At 42.0% G+C, this 23,915-nt stretch overlaps 1 protein-coding gene and 1 long non-coding RNA gene across 8 annotated transcripts in view; one reads left to right on the top strand and one right to left on the bottom strand.

Moving 5' to 3' along the window:
• The first annotated feature begins 531 nt into the window (after positions 1–531).
• Positions 532–23,467, top strand: LOC119495688. Its single transcript, XR_005208535.1, has 3 exons — positions 532–544; positions 7,348–7,354; positions 23,299–23,467. It is a non-coding gene; the product is annotated as an uncharacterized LOC119495688 (long non-coding RNA).
• Positions 712–23,915, bottom strand: part of LOC119495610 (vinculin-like) — a 29,302-nt gene continuing 6,098 nt past the window's right edge. Inside the window, exons 2-24 of one of the 7 annotated variants that reach the window (XM_037782263.1) lie at positions 19,784–19,854; positions 18,540–18,690; positions 17,850–17,958; positions 16,273–16,395; positions 14,851–15,011; positions 14,552–14,554; positions 12,743–12,833; positions 12,506–12,653; positions 12,263–12,416; positions 11,761–11,936; positions 11,582–11,680; positions 10,189–10,379; positions 9,307–9,506; positions 8,856–8,984; positions 8,589–8,738; positions 8,379–8,487; positions 7,936–8,238; positions 7,720–7,850; positions 6,451–6,636; positions 5,206–5,403; positions 4,002–4,205; positions 3,810–3,914; positions 712–2,565 (exon numbers count right to left, since the gene is read on the bottom strand). In XM_037782263.1, coding sequence (XP_037638191.1) covers positions 2,419–2,565; positions 3,810–3,914; positions 4,002–4,205; positions 5,206–5,403; positions 6,451–6,636; positions 7,720–7,850; positions 7,936–8,238; positions 8,379–8,487; positions 8,589–8,738; positions 8,856–8,984; positions 9,307–9,506; positions 10,189–10,379; positions 11,582–11,680; positions 11,761–11,936; positions 12,263–12,416; positions 12,506–12,653; positions 12,743–12,833; positions 14,552–14,554; positions 14,851–15,011; positions 16,273–16,395; positions 17,850–17,958; positions 18,540–18,690; positions 19,784–19,854 — 3,339 coding nt within the window. In that variant the 3' untranslated portion in view covers positions 712–2,418. The remainder of the gene's footprint in view (positions 2,566–3,809; positions 3,915–4,001; positions 4,206–5,205; positions 5,404–6,450; positions 6,637–7,719; positions 7,851–7,935; positions 8,239–8,378; positions 8,488–8,588; positions 8,739–8,855; positions 8,985–9,306; positions 9,507–10,188; positions 10,380–11,581; positions 11,681–11,760; positions 11,937–12,262; positions 12,417–12,505; positions 12,654–12,742; positions 12,834–14,551; positions 14,555–14,850; positions 15,012–16,272; positions 16,396–17,849; positions 17,959–18,539; positions 18,691–19,783; positions 19,855–23,915) is intronic. The other 6 variants (XM_037782267.1, XM_037782265.1, XM_037782264.1 and 3 more) reach the window with 6 other exon arrangements.

Here is a 23,915-nt window from a genome sequence, read left to right as displayed (position 1 = left end):
GTGTGCTCTTTTTGCCACGCTAGCAGTAATAATGCTAGTTAAGTCTTTCTCTTATTTTATGTTGTGTTAGTGACCCTTTCCCAGAAGGACGTTTACTCAAGTGTGCTATCGTATACTTCTTTTGAACTTAAAAAAAGAGTATACTTTCAGTTTACTTTTTATATACTTACCAGAGATGTACTTAAAAAAAGTATACTTAAGTATACTTGGCTTATACTGACAAGTATACAGAAAAGTCTAAGTATACTTGGTTTATAGGCCCTTAATCTTCTGATCAAGGTATAGGCCTACTTAAGAAAAGTATAATTAAGTATTCTTGCCTTATAGGCCTTCAGAAAAGAATACTTGGCTTGTAGTTGTGCTTACTTTTTTTTGATAGAGTAGCCTATTAAAGTGTGAGAGTTTGTAAAAGAATGTTTTTATATGAATTTTCTTAAATTCATTACGTTTTTGGATTAACCGTTCCCCCTAGAGGCATGCAAGAACAACATTAATTTTTTTTAATCTCATCACAAATCATCAAGTCAAATAGCAAAAGGAACAAGTCTCTTTATGTAATACACAAATCATTGGCTAAGTTATATAAGTTAAAGTATACAAAGTATACTTTCATGAACTAAAAAGCAGAGATGCTCACAAGTCATTTTTTTTTTCAAGTCCAGGTCAAGTTTCAAGTCTTACGAAAGCGAATTAAGAGGCTGACTCCAGTCGTCATTATTATACTCTTTTATTCTTCCAAGGCACAGCAGATGTGTTGGCAGGGCGAGAAGCTATCAGAAATACATTCAGGGTGTGAATGAACACATCAAGTACACACAGAAGTACACCCTGTCGCTCTCAGTGAGAGGCCAGTGACTGCTACATGCTCCGTAAGCCCAAATAAAGATGAAAATGCGGTTAACATTTAGAGCTCTGTCTCTAACCATCATGGGGACGGCGCACTAATACTGATTAAGTGAAGAGGCTTCACACATACACACACACACACATACATACAGATTCCCCATTTAGTAGTTACATTTGCCCAGCCATTGTAAAAAATGTGTAATGAAACTTGATGAAATACTGTTAAGGGAATGAACGTATGTTTTCGTTGATCTGATTGCATTTATTATTGATATTGAGCCTTAAACTGCTGCGTAATTACTCCAGACAAAAAACACCTACACCTAGAAGAACCTAGACTGGCATCAACGCCTGATATCACATAAAGAGGTCGTCTTTATCCTCAAACCACCGGGGTCGTCTAGAAAATCTGTGCATCAGAGCATTCAGACTGGGACCGCTGAGCTCACACATGGAGAAATGCTGAATGGCGGTCTAAAATCATTGGTTTTGATCAATTTTGAATAAAATATCCAAACAGTTCAACTGTTACAGAAATAGTGCAGAAATAAAGCACTACAATTAAAAAAAGATCGAACATTCTCTCTTTTTTTTGCTAAAAAAATAACAGACCTCAAAAAGTACTCTAAAGAAAATAGTCTGTCTCATTGTTTGTAATAACCTGGATTCTAAGTGTTAAGATGAAGTTTACAGTAACGTAAAACAAATCCTTTGGCATTGTTCAATGTTAAAGTTAAATAAAGTTACAACGAAGAGTTCAAAGCACCCGTTAACATCATCTCAACTCTCCTCGACTTTTACCTGTCACTCATACTGCAATGTGAAACCCTCTCATCTCTTAACTTTCCTGCCATCAACATTATTCATTATTTATTGACAATCGTACATTTTTTTTTAAAAATAATACAATCACGTTTGACTATCATTTGCCTATAAGTCCTAACACTTTTAATCCAGAAGACCTTTTAGTTCTTCAAGTATAAACATCACCAGACAGCAGTGATGACCTATCACCTTTGAATTCATAGATCTTCAGTTAAGAGCAGTGTTATTACTAAAAGTAAACATGAAGAGAGGAGAGCTCGTCAGCCCACACAAGACTCCACACTTTAGTGTCAAACTCCGTGTATAAAGCTCATAGATGAGTGTCAAATAATTACTGTATATACAATAGACATAAGAAACTCACTGAAAAAAAACTGAATTAAAAGTAAATGTTCTCTAGGAGATAATGTCATAATTTGCCTTTTAGAAAATAGAAAACAAATTTCATGCAAAAAATATATACCTGGGATTTGGATAAACTCTTGAAACACAACATACCAAAAATATATATTAAAAACTGTCTCAGATTAGCCTGTTACAGATAAAGAGAACTGGAGAGCAAAGCTGAACTCACTCCAATAAATGAAACCTGCTTGGTACAATGGTTCTAATGTGGTTAACACCACGTCACCATCGGTTTCCTCTTCGAAGAAGTGCACATGTTTACTCATGATGAGTTTGCACATTGCTACTTTTACCCGAGGTGTGTGCTATCGGTGCAAAGTGAAGAGTGTTACTGGTTTCAGTTTATTGGTACCAGGGGGTCTTGCGCACCCAGCGGAGGGTGCATCCCGAGTCTGTGCGGATCTTGATGGAGGCTGCTTCTGCTTCTCTGACGGTCTCCTTCACCGACTGCATCAGATTCTGGGCGTTATGGACCAACATGTCTGTGGCCTGGGCAGGGAAACATTTATTAGTGACGCAGTCAGAGATCGGACAAAATGAAGACAAGTTATCAGGATGAAGTATTCAGCAGTGGTGGAAAGTACATTTACTCAAATACTGTACTCAGATACTTGTGCTTTACTTGAGTATTTCTATTTTCTCCTACTTTATACTTCTACTCCACAACAATTCAGAGGGAAATATTGTACTTTGTGCTCCACTACATTAATTTAGTACCTTTAGTTACTTTGCAGATTCTGATTAATAATACAAAATATAACCAACAAATAAATGATGTATATGCATTATTATTATCGGTTAAGATAAGACTTTCACAAGCTACCCAGCAGTTTATGAAGTAGTTAAAAGTAGCCCCACTTTACCTTTACTAGCTGCAACATTAACAAAGTGATGAACACATTAATGCATCAATAATTATTGTAATCCAATAATATAATATATATTATTCTGAAATGGGCCAATCTGCATAATGAGTACTTTTGCTACTTTAAGTATATTGATGCTAATACTTTTACAAAAGTTTTTAGGGATGCACTTTGGGATAGGGAGAGACTTTGACTCATTTTAAAATTCAGTGTTACATCAGTTGCATTCATTTGTCACCATAGGCCACCACCTCAGTTATCAGTGCAACACCATCCCTAGCCTCATGTTACCCGACATGGTTCCAATGAGTACAGTGTGGTATACAGACTTTAAAGGGGACATATCATGCACATTTTCAGGTTCATACTTGTATTTTGGGCTTCTACTAGAACATGTTTACATGCTTTAATGTTCAAAAAACACTTTATTTTTCTCATACTGTCTGTCTGAACATACATTTATTCACCTTCTGTCTGAAATGCTCCGTTTTAGCGCCTGTCTCTGTATGACCACCTCCCCCAGTCTGCTCTGATTGGCTTGTGAGCAAAGTTTGGCATACCTTTTGCAAAGGTAGTTCTCATACTATGGGCGGTATATTCTAATGAGCCTGCAAGTGACATATGAATGGGAGCCAAATCTGAATGGCTTGTTGAATCACATGATTTCTGATCTAGGCAGTCCACAAAAAACTGACTGGGTTGTCTTATTTCACAATTTGTGGGTTGGTAGGCACTCCAGATACTCAAATGTATGTGCGCAAGCATTGAAAAGTGAGTTTTTCATGTTATGTACCCTTTAAATTTGGCAAAAAGAGATCGCTAGTATTGAATTGGTACTGGATATTGTGTGTTATTTTGGGAGTTTACCTGCTCCGACTCCTCTTCACTAATGTTTGTTCGTCCCAGCATGGTGGCTTTGACAGTGGAGAGGATCTTCAGCTGAGTGCTGATGGTAGGGATTCGTTCACACACCTTTGGAAGGAGCAAAAAACATTTAATTGTTTTCTCTACAAGACATAGAGGACTTTTCAGTATGTGTCTGTATGAGTATGAGCTTACCTGCAGCAGGTTAGTTCTGATGCGTCTGTCAGTGCACTGCTTGGCCACTTCCTTTGCCAGTCTCGTCACCTCATCTGAGGCCTTGGCGATGTCCTTAGCACACTGAATCAGCGCTCGCTTGTTCCCGCTTCCACCGCGCACCAGCCGAGACATTTCTGCCATCAGCAGAGCCATCCGCTTGGCTGCTGCTATGATGTCATTACCCTGTGAAGAGGGAGGAGGAGGAGGAGGAAGCGGTAAGAGCTGTGAGCAGGATGCTGTAGACGAGCTTTGTATAAGAGATGCAATGGAAACATATCTTATGAGTCATGTTTCCATACATTGTTCTGATAATAATCAAAATGTAGGATACTTGAAAATAGCGTTATCAAACAATAAAAGAATGCTGGTGCTTTGTGTGAATGAATTTGAAATACAAAAGCAAAACAGGAGCAGAAAGCTGCATGCAGTGTCAGTGCAAGTTAGCACATATTCTTCAACCCTCATTGAAGAAGATAATTCTCAAATTGTATATCCGTTGTTTTGGAGGGAAACAGTGTTCACCGTCTCCCTCACATCACAGTCAATGTGAGGTTAGTACCCATGAGGTGATGTTCACAGTGTTGGAGCGATGAGTACACACCTTGAGACTAATAAGAGGCAGAAGCAGGTGATCATACCAGGCAAGCAGGCAATCTAACGTCAAAACTACATCACCCAGAAGTCTTTGGGAAACTGTCATCCTTGGCTCTACAGGTTGGCCAGACAACAAGTGACTTACAGAAGCGAGACCGAGTGCCTGGCTCCTCCTTTTAACTACAAATCATGAACATATAGGACTTGTGGAGCAAGTGGTAGTTTTTCCTGATGGTGCAACAAACAAACCTTAACTTTTAGTACAACCTCAGCGTGATGTCAGCATAACCGTGTATCAACCGTGTCTGAGTGTGATGCAACAACAGCCACAGCCGGTTGGAGGATTCCATGGTAGTGGCAGATGCAGAGCTCATCGTTTGCACAGCCACAGTGACCTTCAGCTAGCACTCCAAAGTCTTTGTCCTGCGGGGCTTTCTTTGTGTGGTGCATTTATCTAGTTTGCATGCTTGTGTGTGTGTTGGGGGTCAAACAGGTGTATGATCCTCCCAGCAGCTCAAAACACTGGGAGCAAAACACTATCTGACCCACGGCTGGTTGTGTGTGCACTCATGTGCATGTGTGCGCAGACCTTGCTGGACCACTTTCGCGCCTCCTGGTGGAGAGCCTGGGCAGCTGCCAGAATGGGTTGATTGACAGGCTGGTTGGAGGGCATCATCAGCAGTTCTGGCTCATAGTCATCCTCACCATCAGTAAACTCATCTTCATCATCTACCTCTCTCTCCTCTACTGCCTCCTCATCCTCATGCTGGGTGGGCTTTGGGGGGGACTGTTGTTGTTGGTGGTGGTGGTGGTGGTTGGAGGATCAATTGGGATGGGAAGGAAAGGAAGGGAGGGAAGCAAAGAAGGGAGGAGGAGGAGGAGGAGGAGGAGGAGGAAAGAAAGAGGAGAAAGCCAGGGACGGCAGGAGGGAAGGAAGCATGGGAAAAGGAGGCATTTAGTACAGTATGAGAGGCACTGGATGGAAGAACAGAGGACAGGAGATAGGAGGGAGGAGGAGCGAATACAAGCACTGTGCAGGAGCAGGGAGAGGGGAGGTGAAACTGTGCGCGCAAGCAAAGATGGGGGAAAAAAAAGAGGAAAGAGGAGCTGGTTTGGGCAGGTAGCAGGTGGATGAAGTATCTTATTCTGAGGCAGTGGCTGAGTTGACAGTTTGTAAAGCATTTGCATTATCAAACAAGGTCTAACTATAGCCAAAACCAGTGGTTGGCATCCTTCTAGTGTATGTAGGAGTCTATAGCAGTGAGCTGGGAAACTGAGTGTGACCCAATGCCGTAAAAGATATTTTGTGCCTGGTTTCCAAAGACACCTCTGATGCATAGATCATTACACAGGTGTGGGAAAACTGTCAGGAGAGCTATAGAGGGGGCGAGAGGGCATTATTCCTGCATAACCAAGGGTTATTTACACAGTTCCTCCACACAAATACACTTGGACACACACATACAGAACATATAGACACTAATAGGGATAATGACCATTGTTCTTATATTTACTCAGTGTACACAAGTGTGTACATTAACAACCGTACATGCAAACACCTCGAACAGATGACAGTTTCCAGTTTCCCCTCTGAAATTGGAATTGAGCCACTGATCTCCACATTTCAGCATCACCGTCACTTCAGGAAAAAGCTTGATTTCAGGATATTCACAGTATACGAGAGGGCACTTCATTGTCGGACAAGTGTTTTATGGCCAACAGAGAGAAAAAGTAAAATCACTTTTAACCAGCTAGCTTATATCAGCCGATATCAGTATGCTGATTTTGATGGGGTGGATATGCAAATTTTATATTTCTGTTTGTGTGAACTGACCTTGCTTGACCACTTGCGTGCTTCGTCGTGCAGCTGCCTGGCCGCCACCATCATGGGCTCGCTAAGCACCTCTCCGACCTTCTGCTCTGGGAACTCTTCGTCCTTCTCCTCTGGAGGAGGGGGCCGAGGCGGGGGCACCTCGCCCTCTGGCAAGGGGGGCTTGGGTGGCGCCTGCTCATCAGCAACCTGGAAAATATGCATAATGTTACTTATACATACAGTACGTGGTTTAGGAACAAAGGGGGGTGTGACTTTTGCACCATCCAGTGGTTTGTATCAATAAAGACATCTGAAGTTTTCATACTGGGGCTTTAAATAGTAGGCTGACAAGCAGAGTTTTGCTGCCCTCTCTGGTTGAAAGTTTCAGGCTCGTTTCACCTCTGACCACATGTTAATGTGCTCTGTTGCACCTGTAACCACACCCATCAGTGATGTCATGGGGTCCTGGGGTATTTTGGTTTTGGTATAACCTCCTAGGCTATTCTGCTTGTCCCAATATTGCCCTTTTTCAATACATTTGATTGCTTAAATTAAAAATTTCAGACAGAGAGCATGCGATACCCATCATTACTTATATTATAATGAAACCCCCTGATTAACTGGTTTTAAATCTGAAGTATTTCTCTATAACACAAAATATTCTAGACTAGTTTAACACTCAAAAACTGTGTGATTGTGGACTAATTAGATTTGAATGACAGTGGACATACAATCCAACAACTGTCATCAGGTGTTACTAAATCCTGATTGGTGCACCGAAGTATGTGACATCACCTATTTCCATCTGAGCCCCGCACACATGTGAAAGTGAGTCCAGAAATCTCTCATGTGAAATGACCAAAACTGTTATAAATTATTAAAATGGTCACAATTACTCAGAGTAAGAAGCTGATTGAGAAAATAGGTGTTCAGGGCCTTTAAAGTGTGTTTGTCACTTGGTCAAACAGGCCTGCAGTTTGAGGTAATTGTTTACATTTTATTCATTCTTTATGTAATCTTCCACAGAAATGTAAGTGAGTATGTACTCTGCAACACCCAGCTTCACATTAACAGTTACCCCTGAGGGCTCACCACTCTAACCTGCTTTCTGCAGTAGGACACTGAGCAGCTCCACTGGAGCAGTGGGCAATTCAATGTCACTGCTACCAAAGCAAAAAAAAATGACTTTCCCCATGCATTCATTTTTAGTAAGTGGTGGTGGGAAAGTGGTGGGTAATTCATTTACTGTGGATAATACTGTAGGAACTATGTGTGTTTGAATGTGCCTACATGGAGCTGGAGCTGGTCCAGGTCAGGTGGTGGAGGAGGGAAGTCGGGCTCCTGAGGTTGGAAGGCTTCTCTAACTTTTCCGACTGCACCCAGGATCCTCAGACACGAGTCCAAATAGGCCTTCTGCAGAGCTGTGGGAGAGAGGGGTAAAGAGAGATAATATAGTGAATTGAACACAGTATATTGAACATGTGTTTGCGTAGTGTATTCCTGTACCTTTATCCTGTATGTTCCCAGCCACAGCTTTAGCATCCATCACCATGGGGGAGATGGTGTGGGAGAGGCTGTCTGACGCGTTTTTCACTGTGTCTCTGAACCGCGGATCTTCAGAGTTCTCCACTTCCCTCTTAGCCACCAACAGGACCCGATTGGCTCGTCTCGCTATGCTCGTCGCCCCGGCAACAAGCATTTGGGGCTGAACATTCGCCATGGCAACTCGGCACTTGTCGATGTCTTTCTTTATAGCCTCCTCGGAGGCATCTAACAGAGATTTGGTGTCGATGGCTTCGTCCACCAGACCTGAGGCACACACAGATTAACCTCTGTTATCACATCTCATCTGCAGTATGTTAATGTTGTTTTGGGATGTATTTGTTGCAGCCTGCTGTGACACTGCAACTACTTTGAAATGTAAAAACTGTCAATAGAAAAATCCTCACCAGTGAGTTTCTCCACATTGTCAATCCACTGGTTCTTCATGGTGTCAAAGTGCTCGTACGCTGCTTTATTTCCAGGATTCTTCAACAAGATCCGAGCAGCAGAGGTCACCTGGAAATTAACAAACATTGTCACACTGTGTACAACAGCTTCATGTTTCTATCAGTGTATGCAATCGTGCAACACAGGGACGCCAAAACAAACATGAGCACCTGTGGTGTGAGATCCCTGGCATGTTTCACAGCAACATGTATCCCCTCTACTGTGGTCTTATTGGCCGATCCCACTGCAGCAGCCTTCTCCGCGGTCGCCCCCAGCCGGCCTGCGTGGGCCTCGAAGTTCCCTGCACGCTCATCAAAAACCTACAACAAACAATAATACTGGTTTAGTCAGAGTGCAGACATCCTCTTTCATTCTTTACACACACACATAACATCTGGATTAATGAGAATCAGCACAGATTTGTGTACGTTACTGACCTCCTCTCTGTTGGGGGCATCGGCGGGAGCAGTTGCAGCCACAGCCAGCAGTTTGATAGGCGTGGTGGTGTCACTGAAAACATCGGATACTTCCTGGGTCATCACCTCCTGCATGTGCTGCCTCAGGTCCTGGTGGAAGCAGAGAGTGTTATATATCAGTCCACTAGGTGGAGCTCTGCACCAATACTTTAAATAATAATGACCATGCATGCATCCTCTATATACAAGACTCCAAGTTTTTTTTTATGGATGCACCCTTCGATCAAATTGAAATACTCTACATGTCTTGTGGATTATTTTATTCACTGATATATTTGAAAAAGGTTGTGATTATTTAAAATAACCCCTGTGGGTTTGTGGGTTTGAACAATGTTTGGCTGCACAGCACAAGTTTTGTAATGACAGTGGAGTGATTCATTCGTAAATGAATGTGTGTGTTTGTGAGAGCTACCTTAAGGCTGTCCTGCAGTTGTGCGGCTGTAGCTCGTGCATGAGGAGCCTCAGCCTCGCCCCTGTTGGCCATGTCTGCCAAGGATGTCATTAGGAACTCTGCCCGGTCGCAGCGTCCAATCATATCCTGCCGATACGGGCCTAACAGGCCTCCTGCCAGCCGCTTCCCTTCTCCAACCATCCCTCTGATTGCTGCCTGACCTGGGGAGAGACAAAGTCATTCCCTCATCACATCTGGATACACAATATCTCCTCTGTTTTCAATTAAAACCAAGATACAATGATTACAAGTCCTTATTTAGACATGAAGCATCTAAGTACTAGGAATGACTGTGGTTCACATATCTTTTCTTGTAAATTAGAGATATAAAGTTTGTAGGAAGTCATTATGTGATTAATATCTATAGCATTTGGTTGTATCCTCTAAGAAAGCATATCGTGGGCCGGTACCTTGGTTCCACTGTAGTATCTCACACTCTGCTCCCAAAGGGAAGCATGGGAGGAAATAGGAAACAATCAAATGACAAAACATTGACACAGCAACAGACATCAAACAAAGCATTAAAAACAACACAATGCTTCCTAAATGACGACATAAGTTCAGTTAGTCATTCAGTGAGTCACTGTGGGCATTTAAGGAAATGGCATCAGTCACCAGCACATGTCATGTCTGTTGAAAATGAGACACTTTGCGTCCTCGTGGACCATAAACACCTCACATCTTTCAGTATCCCATTTACTGCGAATCACGCAGAGTCCTGGGTGCTGCCTTGACCACTTTCACACACTCCCTCATCCACAAAAGGCGCGCAAGGTCAGAGCGTTTATTTTTAAACTACTACTACATCATCCCTCCCTTGAGCCGTCATCCAAGCCCGCTCACCTACTCCTCTGTCGTCCACTCCGGGGTTGTTCACCCAGCGGAGGGCCTGCTCCATCTTGCCCTCCAAGGTGACGGCAGGTTTGGTCGGTCTCATGTTGGCCACGGCCCGGTTGGTTTTGGACTGCAGTGTCAGCAGCGCCCCGCCGATCTGCTTTGCCAGCGCACGAGCCTCCGGGCTGTCACCTTTACCCCTGAGGCAGTAACAGATGGAGACATGATGTGAGGGGGAAACAAAAAGGTGTAAAAGCCACGTAGTGTAGAAATTAGATACAGACTTGAAACCCACCAGATGTGTCACCATAGCCCTGTTAGACACCACCTTAAAGGGAAATACTGTAAAAGGCTGATGCCACTTTTTCATCTGTTTTTGTCAACATCAATTTTTGTCTTGTGCAGCCAGAAATAAATATAAATAAAGGTACAAGTTCTGATCCAGGACAATAATTCTTCTAGAACAGTTCAAGGAAATATATACTGAGTTACATTATTATTGACAGATCTAAGGCCAGAAGAATAAACAAGACATCCCAACTCGTCACATACCGCCGCTTTGTCACGCCCCTTGGCGTTACTTTATTTTCGCCATCAAAACCTCTATAGTTACCATTGGCGTAACTTTAGAATTAATCAACAAAACCACTATAGTTTTTGGTTTAGAAAAGAACTGCATGGTTGGGCTTAAAACTACTACGTTTGTACAGTGCGTTTCATAACGACGCTAAAGAGTGCCGTGTGTGGCGGTACCGAACGTCGAAGGCCGTGACACAGCCTCGGTATTTGACACCCTGGGAATGAGAACGAGCTGGAATAAAATGTTATTTATACAGTTCATTTGTTTGAAATATTAACAAACTTTATATGTGTAGTATTTCTTTTAAGGCCATGTACAGTCAGTCCTTGTTTCTGAATCTAAATAGCCACATATTATATAAGTACTACCTTTCATAGACATGGAAATGTATGACGATCCATAAATCTTTCTGTGCACTAGCACGGTAAAAATGTTTTCCTTTAAAAGTTCAGATCCAAAGTTTTTGTGTGGATCTCTATGACAGCTGGGCTGTTTGATTTACTTTGTCATATCTCTGGTTTCCTTTTATGGTCAGTACATGCAGTGGAAGTGCAGAAAATATAATCGTAATAGTGACTCATCATGCCGTGATTCACTGAACTACAGAAACATTTCATAAATGAACTGTTCCAAACTCAACGAACTGGCCATCCGACTGCATTTTGAAATTTGTTGTTTCAAATATGAAATTAAGTGGCATGAACCTTGAATCGAGTGGTATTTCCCTTTAAGGCCTACAAAGTTTTGATCCTCAGACTGTTAACCCTCCGTATAAACACCATAGCTCCATCTGTTCCACCACATATTCAAACAGTTAGAAACCTTATCGTAGGACTGATGCCCAGGGTTGACAGGCAACAACATATTTTCCAGGCAGGTAAAACATGCCACCTATTGGTGATGTGAGGTTGCAGTTTGAGCCTAGAAAAAGAGGGTCTAAGAATTACATAAAGTCACAAAACATCACAGGTCGTGCAAGTGTCAGAAGAAGGAAAGCGTACTGTCTGCGTAGCTCCATGAGTCTGGCGGTGAGGCCTGCGATCTCGCCGATGGAGCGCAGGATGTCGCCCCTCTCTTTGGGGTCTTCACATAGATCGGCGATGCGTTTGGCCTCTGCTAGTAGCGCTCTGATGTTCTCCTCCCCCTCAGGACCGCCGTTAGGATCGGCCAGCCAGGCCTAAAAAATGCACATATGTGGCTTAGTCTCATCTGATGAAACATAAATCTGTATCTTCAAGGAAAAGAAGACAAGTTCACTAAACATTGTATATTTATTAGGGCTGTCAAAGTGAAACTAGAAAAATGGGTTCTTTGGTTACCCAGGAGTAACTATTTAGATGTTGCTCTTATCCACATTAGCTTATATCTAAAATTATTCACTAAATATTACAATCAAATAGAACAAAGGAGACAGAAATAGTATACATATAATGCAGAGAGGAGGTATCATTCACTGGGGAGAGGGTTAACATGGATTACTGTGTAGTTGTTGTTTTATCTGACCTGTGCAGCGTCCAGCCTCCTGGCGATGGCCTGCTTGGCATTGATTAGAGCCTCCAATCTGCGAGCAGCACCGTCCACTTTGCCAAACAACAAGTCTAAGCCCTGCGAGCACTGGCCTGCCCGCTGCACACACCCCGGGGTCGGGCCCTGGCCTCTGTCACGAAAGAAAAACACACACAGCTAACACAAGATGACAAAATAAAAACGGTTTAACTCACATTCTCTCATACAAACACACACTACCTGGCTCGTAGATCTGCAATCTGGTCAGTCATTTGTCCCAGAGCCTTGGTGGTTGCCAGTATATCTTTCCTCTCCTTCCCAGCACACAGCTCGCCCACCTTACCAGCTTCGTCCAGTATCACACGCAGGGCGACCTCGCCGGGGTCTCCTGGGGGGCAACGACACACCACACATTGTGGAATAACATCTAAAAAGCTGATTGAGTGTTTTAGTAGAAAGCATAAATAATCCAGTCACCTGGTTGTCCATGTGGGTCTTTGAGCCAGCTTTTAGCCTGTGCCATCTTAGACTCAATCAAAGCCAGATATCTCTTCAAAGCCTCCATATCCTGAGGGAAAGAGAAAAAGCAGCATTGAGTATAGCAGTGGGTATTTAATGGGTATTAAGTGGATATTAAATAACAAGGCGCCGCTTTATATTATGGCATACTGTAAATAAAGAGTTGTCAATAATGCCTTTAGTAGTAATTTTCTAAAACAGCTGGGCACTGTCACTTTTAGCAAACGCTACTCAGACAAGAATAAGTAGTTCTTTTGTTGGGGACTACTTTCAGTTGCAGATTAATACACATTTGCTCTGCAAGTGTGTATTTACAGCAGCAGGACGGTGTAGATGAGATTGTTTCAATATAAATTACAGTGCTGGTGTTCAGCTCTCATGTTTATACTTTATCAGGTTTTGGCTACACAAATAAAAACCTGTTAGTAGGGGTGTAACGATACATCGATCTGGATCTATATATGGATTCAATGATCAACGATCCAGTATCATCGATGCAAAATGAAAACATCAATACATATCGTCATCTAAGATATGCCTTTATTTTGAAATTCTCAACTGATAAAAAAACATTTGCAATTAAACATGAGAAATGTGGCACTTTATAGTGAAGTCATTCAACAGGAGGTCTATTTTTATTCTTTTAATTAAAAAGAATAGTTTTTCATTTAAATGTTTGGAAGAGCCCAGTATTAAAATTGCTCAATCATATTTCAGTTGCTTTTTGCGAGTTGATATAAATGTAACTGCTGTGTTTAATGGGCATATGATATCGTCTCATATTGATCGCAGGCCCCTGAATTGGATCGGATCGAAATCGTGTCTTTGCTGACTTTGTGATATCGGCAAATATTGTATCGTAAATCGTAATCACAAGTCTTTATGTTGCATTTTCAGAACTTCTGTATAGCCCAATTAATGAACTGATATGTTGTTAAAATAATAATTACTAATGAAAGAGAGGATAATGAGACATTTAAGGGAGGATAACCTCAAACTCTTTGCTTTATAACAGGTGGAGCGATAAAAAGCCTTTTTCCAGCTGAGAGGAGAATGAACCTACTAAGTGGAAGCGTTCAATACAACCCATCTATTATGGATGTGTCTGGACACCAACCAGCTTGTTTCTATAATTCATGACTTGAGTGGATGACCGTCGTCATCGTGTGCCGGCGGTTCCCCCACACACCGACAGTATAAGTGCTTATCACAGCTCATACACAGAGTATGCTGACAGCAAACACACACACACAAAAACACAAACAGACAGATACTTGTCTGAGGTAGCTGTGTGCAGAGAAACATGCAGGGTTACAGGTTAGACTAGTGAAACAGATCTCGTGGCACAGTCTCTAAAGAAAACATTTCCAAGAGAGAATATTCTGCTTCAAAAACAGCATCTTATTATGCTACTGACAGCTCCATCACACAGTAAACATCAGCAGCAGGAGAAGGAAAATACCATGATTGAACATGGACTGATTTTCTGAAGCCGTTATTGTTAAAAAAGCTTAAAATAACTGTCATCTGTTTCAAGCCATTTGACTCAAATGGACATCTAGAGACAAACAGATGCACAATATAGTGACAATAGTGACAATATAGATCACGTCAGCTAACAGTCAGTGGACTAAAACACATGGCACACTTACTGCTAAATACCAGCATGACAGATACATAATGTAAGCATGAGGACATGTTTCCTTCTCTCTCACACAGACACACTTGCATGCTGGAAACTGCAGAGGGGGAGAGAAACAGGCTTACCTTCTACAGGGAGGAAAAGAATGGAGGAGGAAGGTAAAGAAAGAAAAGAAAAAGAAAAACCAGGAGTTATACTACCGAGCAAAAAGAAAAAGTGGAGACAGAAAGTAAAGAGTGAATTTTTTTTTTTTTTTGGAAGATGCTCTCTGCAGCACAGAGGGATGTGTGGACAGAGTGTGTGGCTATGTGTGTGCAAACAGGCACTCCAAAGCAAAAGTGAATATCTGATTTAGGTATGTAAGTAGTTTTTGGGGGGTATAAAATGAAGAAATCAGAGCTCAAATGTGCAGCACAGGTCATACCTTATTGGCCCAGGCATCCTCATCCCACGTGGTGAGCTGTAAGACTCTTATGATCTCGTTGATCTCAGCGCTCATCTTCTCAAAGGTGAACTTCCTGTTCCTCTCGGCCTCCTCAACGCCGGCACCTCGACTGCTCTTGGTTGCGACAAAAATCTTGATGGCTGAGGACAGAAACATGAGTATTTATGATTGTAGTCATACAGGAGCATATATGCATCACAAAAGATGTAACTATTTATTTGAAAATCCCCCACTCGTAGTATAAAAAAGACACTGTGGCAAAACCCCAAAAAGAGTTTTCTCCAGAAACGTCAAAATACCCAACAAACAAAAACTACCATCAGAGTAATGTGAAGCATACTATAATATATTAATCACTAAATTATAGAGGCATTTCAGCTGTATTTGCTATATTTTTGGTCACTTGGGGGATAAACAACCTTTTAAGTTGCTGCAAACTGCAAAAACTTACAAAATGCCGATGATCTATCCTAACCTTAACTATTCGAGATCAAAGCCTAACCTTAGCTATTCGAGGTAAATGCCTAACCTTAACTATTCCAGGTCAGTGTCTAACTTTAACTATTCAAGGTCAATGTCTAACCTTAACTATTCAAGGTCAATGCCTAATCATAGCTATTCGAGGTCAATGCCTAACCTTAAACATCTTGCGAGAGTTTTGCAATTTGCGTGTTACCTTTGAGACACGACCAGAAACTTGTGAGCAAAATATTGCTGATTTATATGTCCAGCAGATACAAAGCAACATTATCATTCATTTAGAGTCGTGTTTCTGGCCACTTGACGAATATAAGTCCAATATTCAAACTCCTTTTAGCTTTGTTTTTGGTCTCCACCGTCTCTTTAGCTGCTAAATGCTCTATTGTCTTCACCATTTGGTCGCTAACTTAATCTCTCTGGTGCTGCATGTAGCGTACAGTGGGGTTTGTCAGAGCTTTTTCAAAAAGGCCACTGATGAGAGCCGTGAGAGTGAACCAACACATTAAAGTTGTGGGTCAGAAAAAAAAACAGAAAACAATGAGCTGAAAGATGCTAAAACACGCCATAGAGCTGAGGGGAGCTGCAAAGTCAGGTGATATTTATCTGCAGATAGGTAGTTATGTGATCTATTTTTAATGTGAAAATATTGATTATAGACACTTAAAGTTGCAAAATGGATCTTGATCTTGCACGACCAAACTATGAGTCCAAACTTTTTTGACATTACATCCACAGTGAATGTGCAGCTCTAACAGTGTCTCTCTTTGTGGCTGGTGCAGTGTACAGTATGAGAGACGATGTGTGTGTAGTCAGTCTGGCATCCCCAGCAGCTAATGACTGTAATTATCAGCGTTGCTATGACAACTGTTGGATGCTCAGTGACCTGCGCTGTCATTTGCCCACACAGTCGCGCATACCTACCCGATATAAGAACAGGCAGCAGCTCTTTGACAGTGTTCATGGCGTTGACGAGCATCTGTCTGTGTTCTTGGTGCGTCAGCTCCTGCTGCCTCTCCTCAATCATCTTTGACATTTTGGTCATCCCTGAGGAAAAGAAAGAAAAAATGGGGAGAATACTGTATATTGTCCAAAATCAAACCAATCAGCAGGTAGAATGCAGCAAATGTTTGTGATCTTGAGTTTGTTCACAGTTTTAAGCTCTAACAATCAGAGGCCGAGGGAATCCTCCGGCGTATTCACCAACTGAGTAGCTCCAACACATCCAAACAGATCATTACTTCACGAACGGCTGATCTCGTACAATGACGGCATCAGTCACATGTGAGAAAACCTTGGCATCAGATTTCCTCCAACTCATTATGCCACAGCGCTCCGACAACTCAATTGACCTTTTACCTCTGATAATAAATAGGCTGTTTATGGTCCTCCTCTCCTGCCAGTGAAAACACTCTGATCCTTAATCACAGCATCAGTCGGTAGTTCATTTTGCTTTTCATCATGACAGATAGATCTTTAACTGACAGAATAGTCTAAGATGATTGCACCGTTAATGTTTTAGTGGTGGCCCTTGTAAAACATCGCCACAAATACCGAATATTATGATGCACAGTAATTATCTATACAGTTTACTGAGTGTATACAGATTTTAATAAAGACTCATAGGACTCGAATTTCGGGATTTCAAAATTTGTTATTGATGTTAACAAATATTATGCTTAACCCAAGTTGTCCTTGAGTCCCAGTGTAACTAGAACAGGGCTGCAACTAACCATTCTTCAATATAAATCCATCTGCATTTCTGAGATACTTAATATGAAAGCTATAAAGATCTCATTCTTATGAATTATTTTCTTCTTTTTTTAATATGGAAGTCCCTTGCAACATGCCCTGTCTGACTCTGGCTGACGACCTTTGCTGCACGCTCCATCTCTCCTCGTAGTTCCACACTTTTGCTACCATCAACTATTGAATAAAGACATAAATGCCCAGGAATAATCTTTCAATATTTTACAACGTATATGCTCAAACTAATTTTGGATGGGGGCTCTTCTATAAGGACTATGTGATTCTCAGTTTCAGTCATGAAACTTTACCTCTAAAGTGACATTTAAAGATCCTCATGGTGTGGTTGCAAATTGCAACCAACTGAATACACCTACGCTCACTACTCCCTTTCCAAATGCTGCGGTAATGTGAGTCGCTTCGCTCAGAGGCCATCCTTACCATAATAACACTTGAGAAGCAACAAATCAGACGGTGGCTGGCGGTAACACAATTAAACGTGTCGGAGAATTACGGTGGCCTTCAGGTAACGTGAAAGTGTTTGGTTTGTCCGTTCTGGACTAGTGTAGAAACATGGCGGAGCAACATGCCGGACTCCGTGAAGAGGACCTGCTCCCTATGTAGATATGAAGGACTCATTCTAAGCTAACAAATTGTAATATTGTATTCTATTTCTGCTAATAGATCCCCCAAAATGTTGCACACTGTTCCTTTAAAACTGCACTTTTTTTCTTTTAAAGGAAGCTCCTGCTGACCTGGTCCCAGGTTCTTGGTGTAAGTGATGAGGTCCTCCATGGTCTCCACCACCTCCGCTACTGTCAGATACTCTAGGATACCTTTACACACTCGAATTATCTTACGCACCTAAGACACAACACAGACATAATCACAAGCAGGTCATGTATTCAGGCATTAAATCAAGATGATTAGAGACAAACTTATTATGAGAACAAAATTCAATGTGTGCATGAGTTTGTTTTATACAACAAAGTTATCATGTTCTTTGTGTGGTGTCTGTGTGTGTTGGTGTGTCTACAGTCTTGTGATGTGCGTCTTGTGACTGTGGGAAGTTGCTCTTAAATGAGGCCAGTGATGAGACGTGGTGATCACGTGCCCAATGTGATTCCACTTATCAGACACACACACACACACACACACACACACATGCCATGCGGGCTGGTACATACCATATCCTCACTAACTCCCACCACACACACACAAATACACATCATGAGTTATGACAGAGGGAAGTCATTTGATCTCTGTGATTAGATCTGGCTGCATTTGAGACTCCATTACAGAATTGCTCTAAGCTGAGTTTCTCCTTCCTGCAGCTATATAAAGCTTTATTTCCCTGAAAGATGCCACACCTATGAAGTAAGAGTGATTCTCAGGTCACACACACATTGATACGAGGAGGCAAACACACACTAACACACACACACCTCTGCCTCGTCAAAGGTAAGGAGCAGGTCGGACGTTCCAGACAGTATCCCTCTGGATCCGTCGATCAGGTAATCTCGTGCTGGAACAGAGTATGGATCTGCCTTTAGCATCTGAGCCGCCTGGACGAGCTTAGAGCTCGAGTTCTCCACCCTGAAAACACACAGACGTGCAGCATATATACATTTACCAATCAGAGGAATTTAACGCCTTGTAAATCAAACGGATCAGATCTCATGTCTAGAAAAGAAAACCACCTGTCACTCGCTTAAAGAAGCTGCTCTCCACAGATGGTAACAAGGTGCACACATAGGAAAGTGCACCAAGTTTGAAGAGATTTTTTTGTTTAGTTCTGACATTTGAAAGATTGTATTTGAATGAACTGTAATCAAATCTGGGATTCAGAGTTTGCTGTGTTTGCAATAACCTTTAATTCAGTTAAATCTGACAATTTGTCATTAACTAATAAAGTTTGGGGGCTTTTCTTACTTGAAATGCCTATTCCTTAGAGATTAATGATTAGCTTAACCTGGAGATGGGTTTTAAGAGCACTTGAATGAAGCCAAGTTCCTCCTCTTTGTGACCCCCATTGGTCAGGGTATCCGTGGCTGCTGGTTCATCTATATTTAGGCTGGTTCACATTCCCGACGCCCCTTTCTAAGCCCTGTGAGTGAGATTTATGGGGTAGTGCCCCGTGCATGTGCGAGCGGGCTTGAGAGAGCAGCGTGTTGACCTTTTTTTGATTTTGGAAATTAAAAAACAATCAACAACAGACAAGGAAATCAGGGAGAGAACAAACTGGAAATCGAGTATATCATATGCACAATAAAAGCACATACAAAATGCATCACACACAGGCGAGCAAACACAGCCAGATGTCTAAAGTTGCAGGATTGCTGAGTAGCAGCTCTCAGAGTTCATGTCAGCTCTTTGGATGCAAGCTGGAAAACAACAAGCAGCCTCTCAGTGGTCTGGATGCAGGGAGCCGGACGGCCGCCCAGGTGAGGGCCTCAGAAGTGGCTCTTTGTTGCAGCTGGGAACGCAGCCACGTTTCCTGACATTAAATCGTCTGGAATCCTCTTTTTAACAAGTTCTCTGTCTCTACCGAGATAAAAGTGGATCATTTCCATAAGTTTGTCACTGGGTATTTCTGTGAGTGACTGTGGGCCAGAGAGGGACAGAGGGAGGCATTCAAAGAAACAAGAGCAGTGCTTTTTCTTGCACAGTGCTTCAGAGACAGACTTACTTAATGAACGCAGGAGGCATGTCTCTCTTCATCACCTGGTCCTCGGTGGTTTGAACAGTCTCCTTCCCCACCTGCAACACACACACACACACAGATGGACCATTTATTCTATTATCATTAGCTGCAGCACGACAGGAAATACTATTCAAGTGAGCACTATTAATAGTCTGAAGGGTGAACGGGTGTGTATCAATTCACACCTATTTCAACCATGTGTGCATGTCATATCGTTCAAGCTTCGAGGGACGTCTGTTATTCTCCATGAGGGCGGGTGGGGAAAAGACGTTTACGCTGCTCTCCTTTAGGTCTGTAGAGTCATCAGTACAACATCAACGATGCAGGAAATGTTTGCTACATGTAGGAGACTTATCATTTTCCACATTAAATCAGGCACAAATGATATTCAGGGCCTGATAAATGTAAACGTATACGCTCTGTTTTCACTGAACAAATCAAACTTGACAGTCGCAAATGCGAGTATTGATTTTTCTATTAGAGCTGCTACGTCTGTACCCCACCATGTTTTCTTTCTGAATGTGGTTCAAACTAAAAAACGTTGACGTTTTCATGCCAAAAGAAATATTTTTCTTATAGATTTGGTTGAAGGGCTGCACGGGGGTGCAGTGGTTAGCACTGTCGCCTCACAGCAAGAGAGCCGCAGGTTCAAACCCGGCTTGTGGAGTTTGCATGTTCTCCCCGTGTTAGCGTGGGTTTTCTCTGAGTTCTCCGGTTTCCACCCACAGTCCAAAGAAATGCAGGTTAGGTTCACTGTTGACTCTAATTTCCCCGTAGGTGTGAATGGTTGTCTGTCTCTGTGATAGTCTGTGATGTACCCTGCCTTCGCCCAATGTCATCAGGATCGGCTCCAGTAGATTACAGATAATGGATGGATAGATTGGTTGCACACAATAAATATTCTCGCTCAACAAATGCGTGAATAATGTAAATACATATGAGTTTCTATTTTGGAGTCAAACATTTCAACGTCACTGACAAACACAAATACGCATTCATGTCCTGCTGCGCATGTTATTGAATTAAGCAATTTTCCTTAATATTTTGATAATTGCACAGATTGCACACACCTCCACATTGACTATATTCAGGTGGTTTCAATATGAATAACTATTTTTTCCCTGTTTTGTACTGAAATTACATAACTCACTTGCATACAGACACAGAGTCACAGTGCATAACGCATATGTGCACACACACACACACACACACACACACACGCACTTGAGATGCAATTACAGTGAGATGATGACATCAGTCTCTTGCTGCTGCGTCGATGAAAGTCAGTTAATAGACTTTCTGGCTCCAGAGACTCGGGAGGCAGCCATCACACAAACAACACAGATTCACCTACACTACACTGAACCTCTTTGCAATTATAGACATTTCTGCTGCTGTCGACTATTCTGGTCATACACTAAAATATAGCTACTCTAGTTTGTGCAAGTAATGCATCGATAACTAATGCCATTATCAGTGGTTGTATTTTATGAATCAGTGTTTTCATCTCAGTGTAACTCATTTGTGCAACTCAAAATAACTCTTTCTTACTTTGAAAGGACCAGTCCAGCTAAAGTTTTTAAGCATGAACTTGAACTAAACAACAATGAACCTTTAACCTATAGACACCACCAACATGCAATGATAGTACTGAGAGGATGAACTTTATGACGACCCCCTCTGCCCTGACTGTTGCTTGGCTTGTGTGACTGCTGTCTTGGAGATGGGCGTGGCAGAGGGTCATCAGTGAAATGGCAATACCTGGGCCCTGTGTGCCAGTGCTCCTTTAAAAACCCTGTTGGAGCTCAGTTTATGGTTCCCTCTCCTTCCTGAAACACCCATTTGGCTTAGGGTTAGCGTTATGGTTTGTGTTGCCGCACCATACAACATTGCACTCACACACACTGCTGAATTTACTGATTCCACACACCACTATTAGTTTAAGTGTTCCTCTTATTTTTTCTTTGAATTAATAATTTAACTGGCTTTGTTGTGTGCATCTCCCTCTTTTGTCATGGCCATGCGGCCTGGTTTGTGACAACTTTTACACATAAATAAGATGTGTTTCATGATCATTCTAGCCTTTCTAAATTAAATGTATACTTTGGCATATAGTCACCTTCCCCGTCGTTTTAAATTAATTTAGATCTAAATCTGTATGATACTTTGTCTGGCAGTGCAAAATGAATCGACACAAACACGATCAAAACATCTGAAGGGTTACGGTAAATGTATCTTGGTGAATTTCCTTGTTTATAAAAGGCAGGGAGTTTGCCAACTCTAAACTGAGAGGAATGCAGCTCTACAGGTAGAGCGCGCCCGGATGAAACCCTCCGGACGAAGTCACGCCAGGTGACTGATCAAAGAAGAGCTGTGTGAGCTCCTGAGTTTCCTGTAAGCAGCAAAGCTCGGTATCGATTATTCAATACATAATTAATGAGAAGTTAAGAGGTTTGCTGGACGCACTGACATTGGGATGTGTGTGTGGCTGATCAGCAGGAAACAGACAGCTGCTGTCAATCAAAGCTGACACAATACAATACAGTCTCATCTCAGATCCACAGACATCAGCTCTGATGTGGGTGCAGCATTCATACACTCTTTTTATTAACATATTTAACATATCTAACAGTCCAGTCAAATCAAAGAGTGATGGCAAAAGTCAATTCCCGCAAGTATGATTAGCAATTCTTTAATTAGAAAATGTCTTGGTCTATTTTAGTCTCTTCCAACTCCTCAGGGAAATATCTGGTTCTTAAGCTGCTTAATGCTTCAACATGTTCATCAACTAGTTTCTAACTTTGTCTTTCTGCTGTTTGGCGCTGAGCTGGTAGAGTACAGCTGCCTGCTAAGCTGGAAACAAAGCTGATGAGAGCTGTGAGAGCGAGCAAAAACATTAACGGTGCTAAATACGAGATTGTGAGTATTTCTATTCCATCTCAACGGCTCTCAACATGGTTAAAGCGAGCCGCAGCTTGGAGCTAACAGTGCAAACAACGGCGAACGTGCTGACGGAGATAACAGTGTTTACCTGAGGGGGAAATGGAGGCTGGGTGCTACGCTTCCGCGACAATGCCGTCGGTCGGGACGGCGTTATCGGCTGTAACCGCTCTGTGAGAGCAGTGCAGAGCAACGGCGGTGAGCTAGCCAGTGGGGCAAGCTCACATGCATTAAAGGCATGCACGGCCGGCCCGGCGATGTCAACAAAGCAAGGAGAAGCTCGGATTTCAACACACACAGAGGGAGTGCGACTTAATTCTCTGCTCAGGTAGACATTACTCCTCTATATCTTTAAATCTATATCTTGGAAGTAACAAGAAAATATTGATAAAAATGCATGTGAATTGAAAAATAGAGCTGTAAAAAAGGATGTGGAATGAATGTGATACATTTCTGTTTCAAATAAAATGTCTCATAAAAGTTTATCAGATCAATTGACAATTTATCCCTATTTTTTAAATTCACATGCATTTTCAGCACTTTCATTATTAATTCGTAAGCATTTATCACTTCCCTTTTCTTCAGTTATTTTTGTTACTTCCACCCTTGAGGCCACTTTCCTTAAATGATAGATTGCAATTTTGTGTTGTGAATGATGAATGTTGAATGTAGGACGGGGAAAATGATGAAACATGGCTCTGTTTTCATCATATCACGACTGTTTAAGTCAAATCACTTGATAATTTATTTCATTTCACATGCATCTTCATTACCTCCATTTTTATCAATTAATTTTCAACTAACTATTTCAGCACTTGATAACACAATAAAAATGGATATAATCCTGCTATATAATATAAGCCAGGAGTAGATTTAAGGCAGACTGAGAAGCAGAGGGGAAGTGTGGACACACAGCCGGAAATTAAGACTCATCCTGGGTCTGCCAACGAACAAGAAGAGATGGCTCATATTTACATGATGGAGCGGGCTGAGGACAGTTGGTTTGTGTGTGTGTGTGTGTATGGAGGTGGGAGGGTGGACTATGAGGCTTGGCAGTGTCTGGTTTGAAGACGCCAGAGACACTATCCCTCCCTCACAGGCTGCCGGTGTCCGACTGAAAGTAGCTATTTCTCCATCCCTCCTCTTCTTTCCTCCTTCTGCATCACGCTGTTCAGAC

This window comes from Sebastes umbrosus, chromosome 10 (assembly GCF_015220745.1).
Source record: "Sebastes umbrosus isolate fSebUmb1 chromosome 10, fSebUmb1.pri, whole genome shotgun sequence".
NCBI lineage: Eukaryota > Metazoa > Chordata > Actinopteri > Perciformes > Sebastidae > Sebastes > Sebastes umbrosus.
The sequence above is the reverse complement of the archived record's forward strand: the minus strand, read 5'-3'. Positions and strand labels throughout refer to the sequence as shown.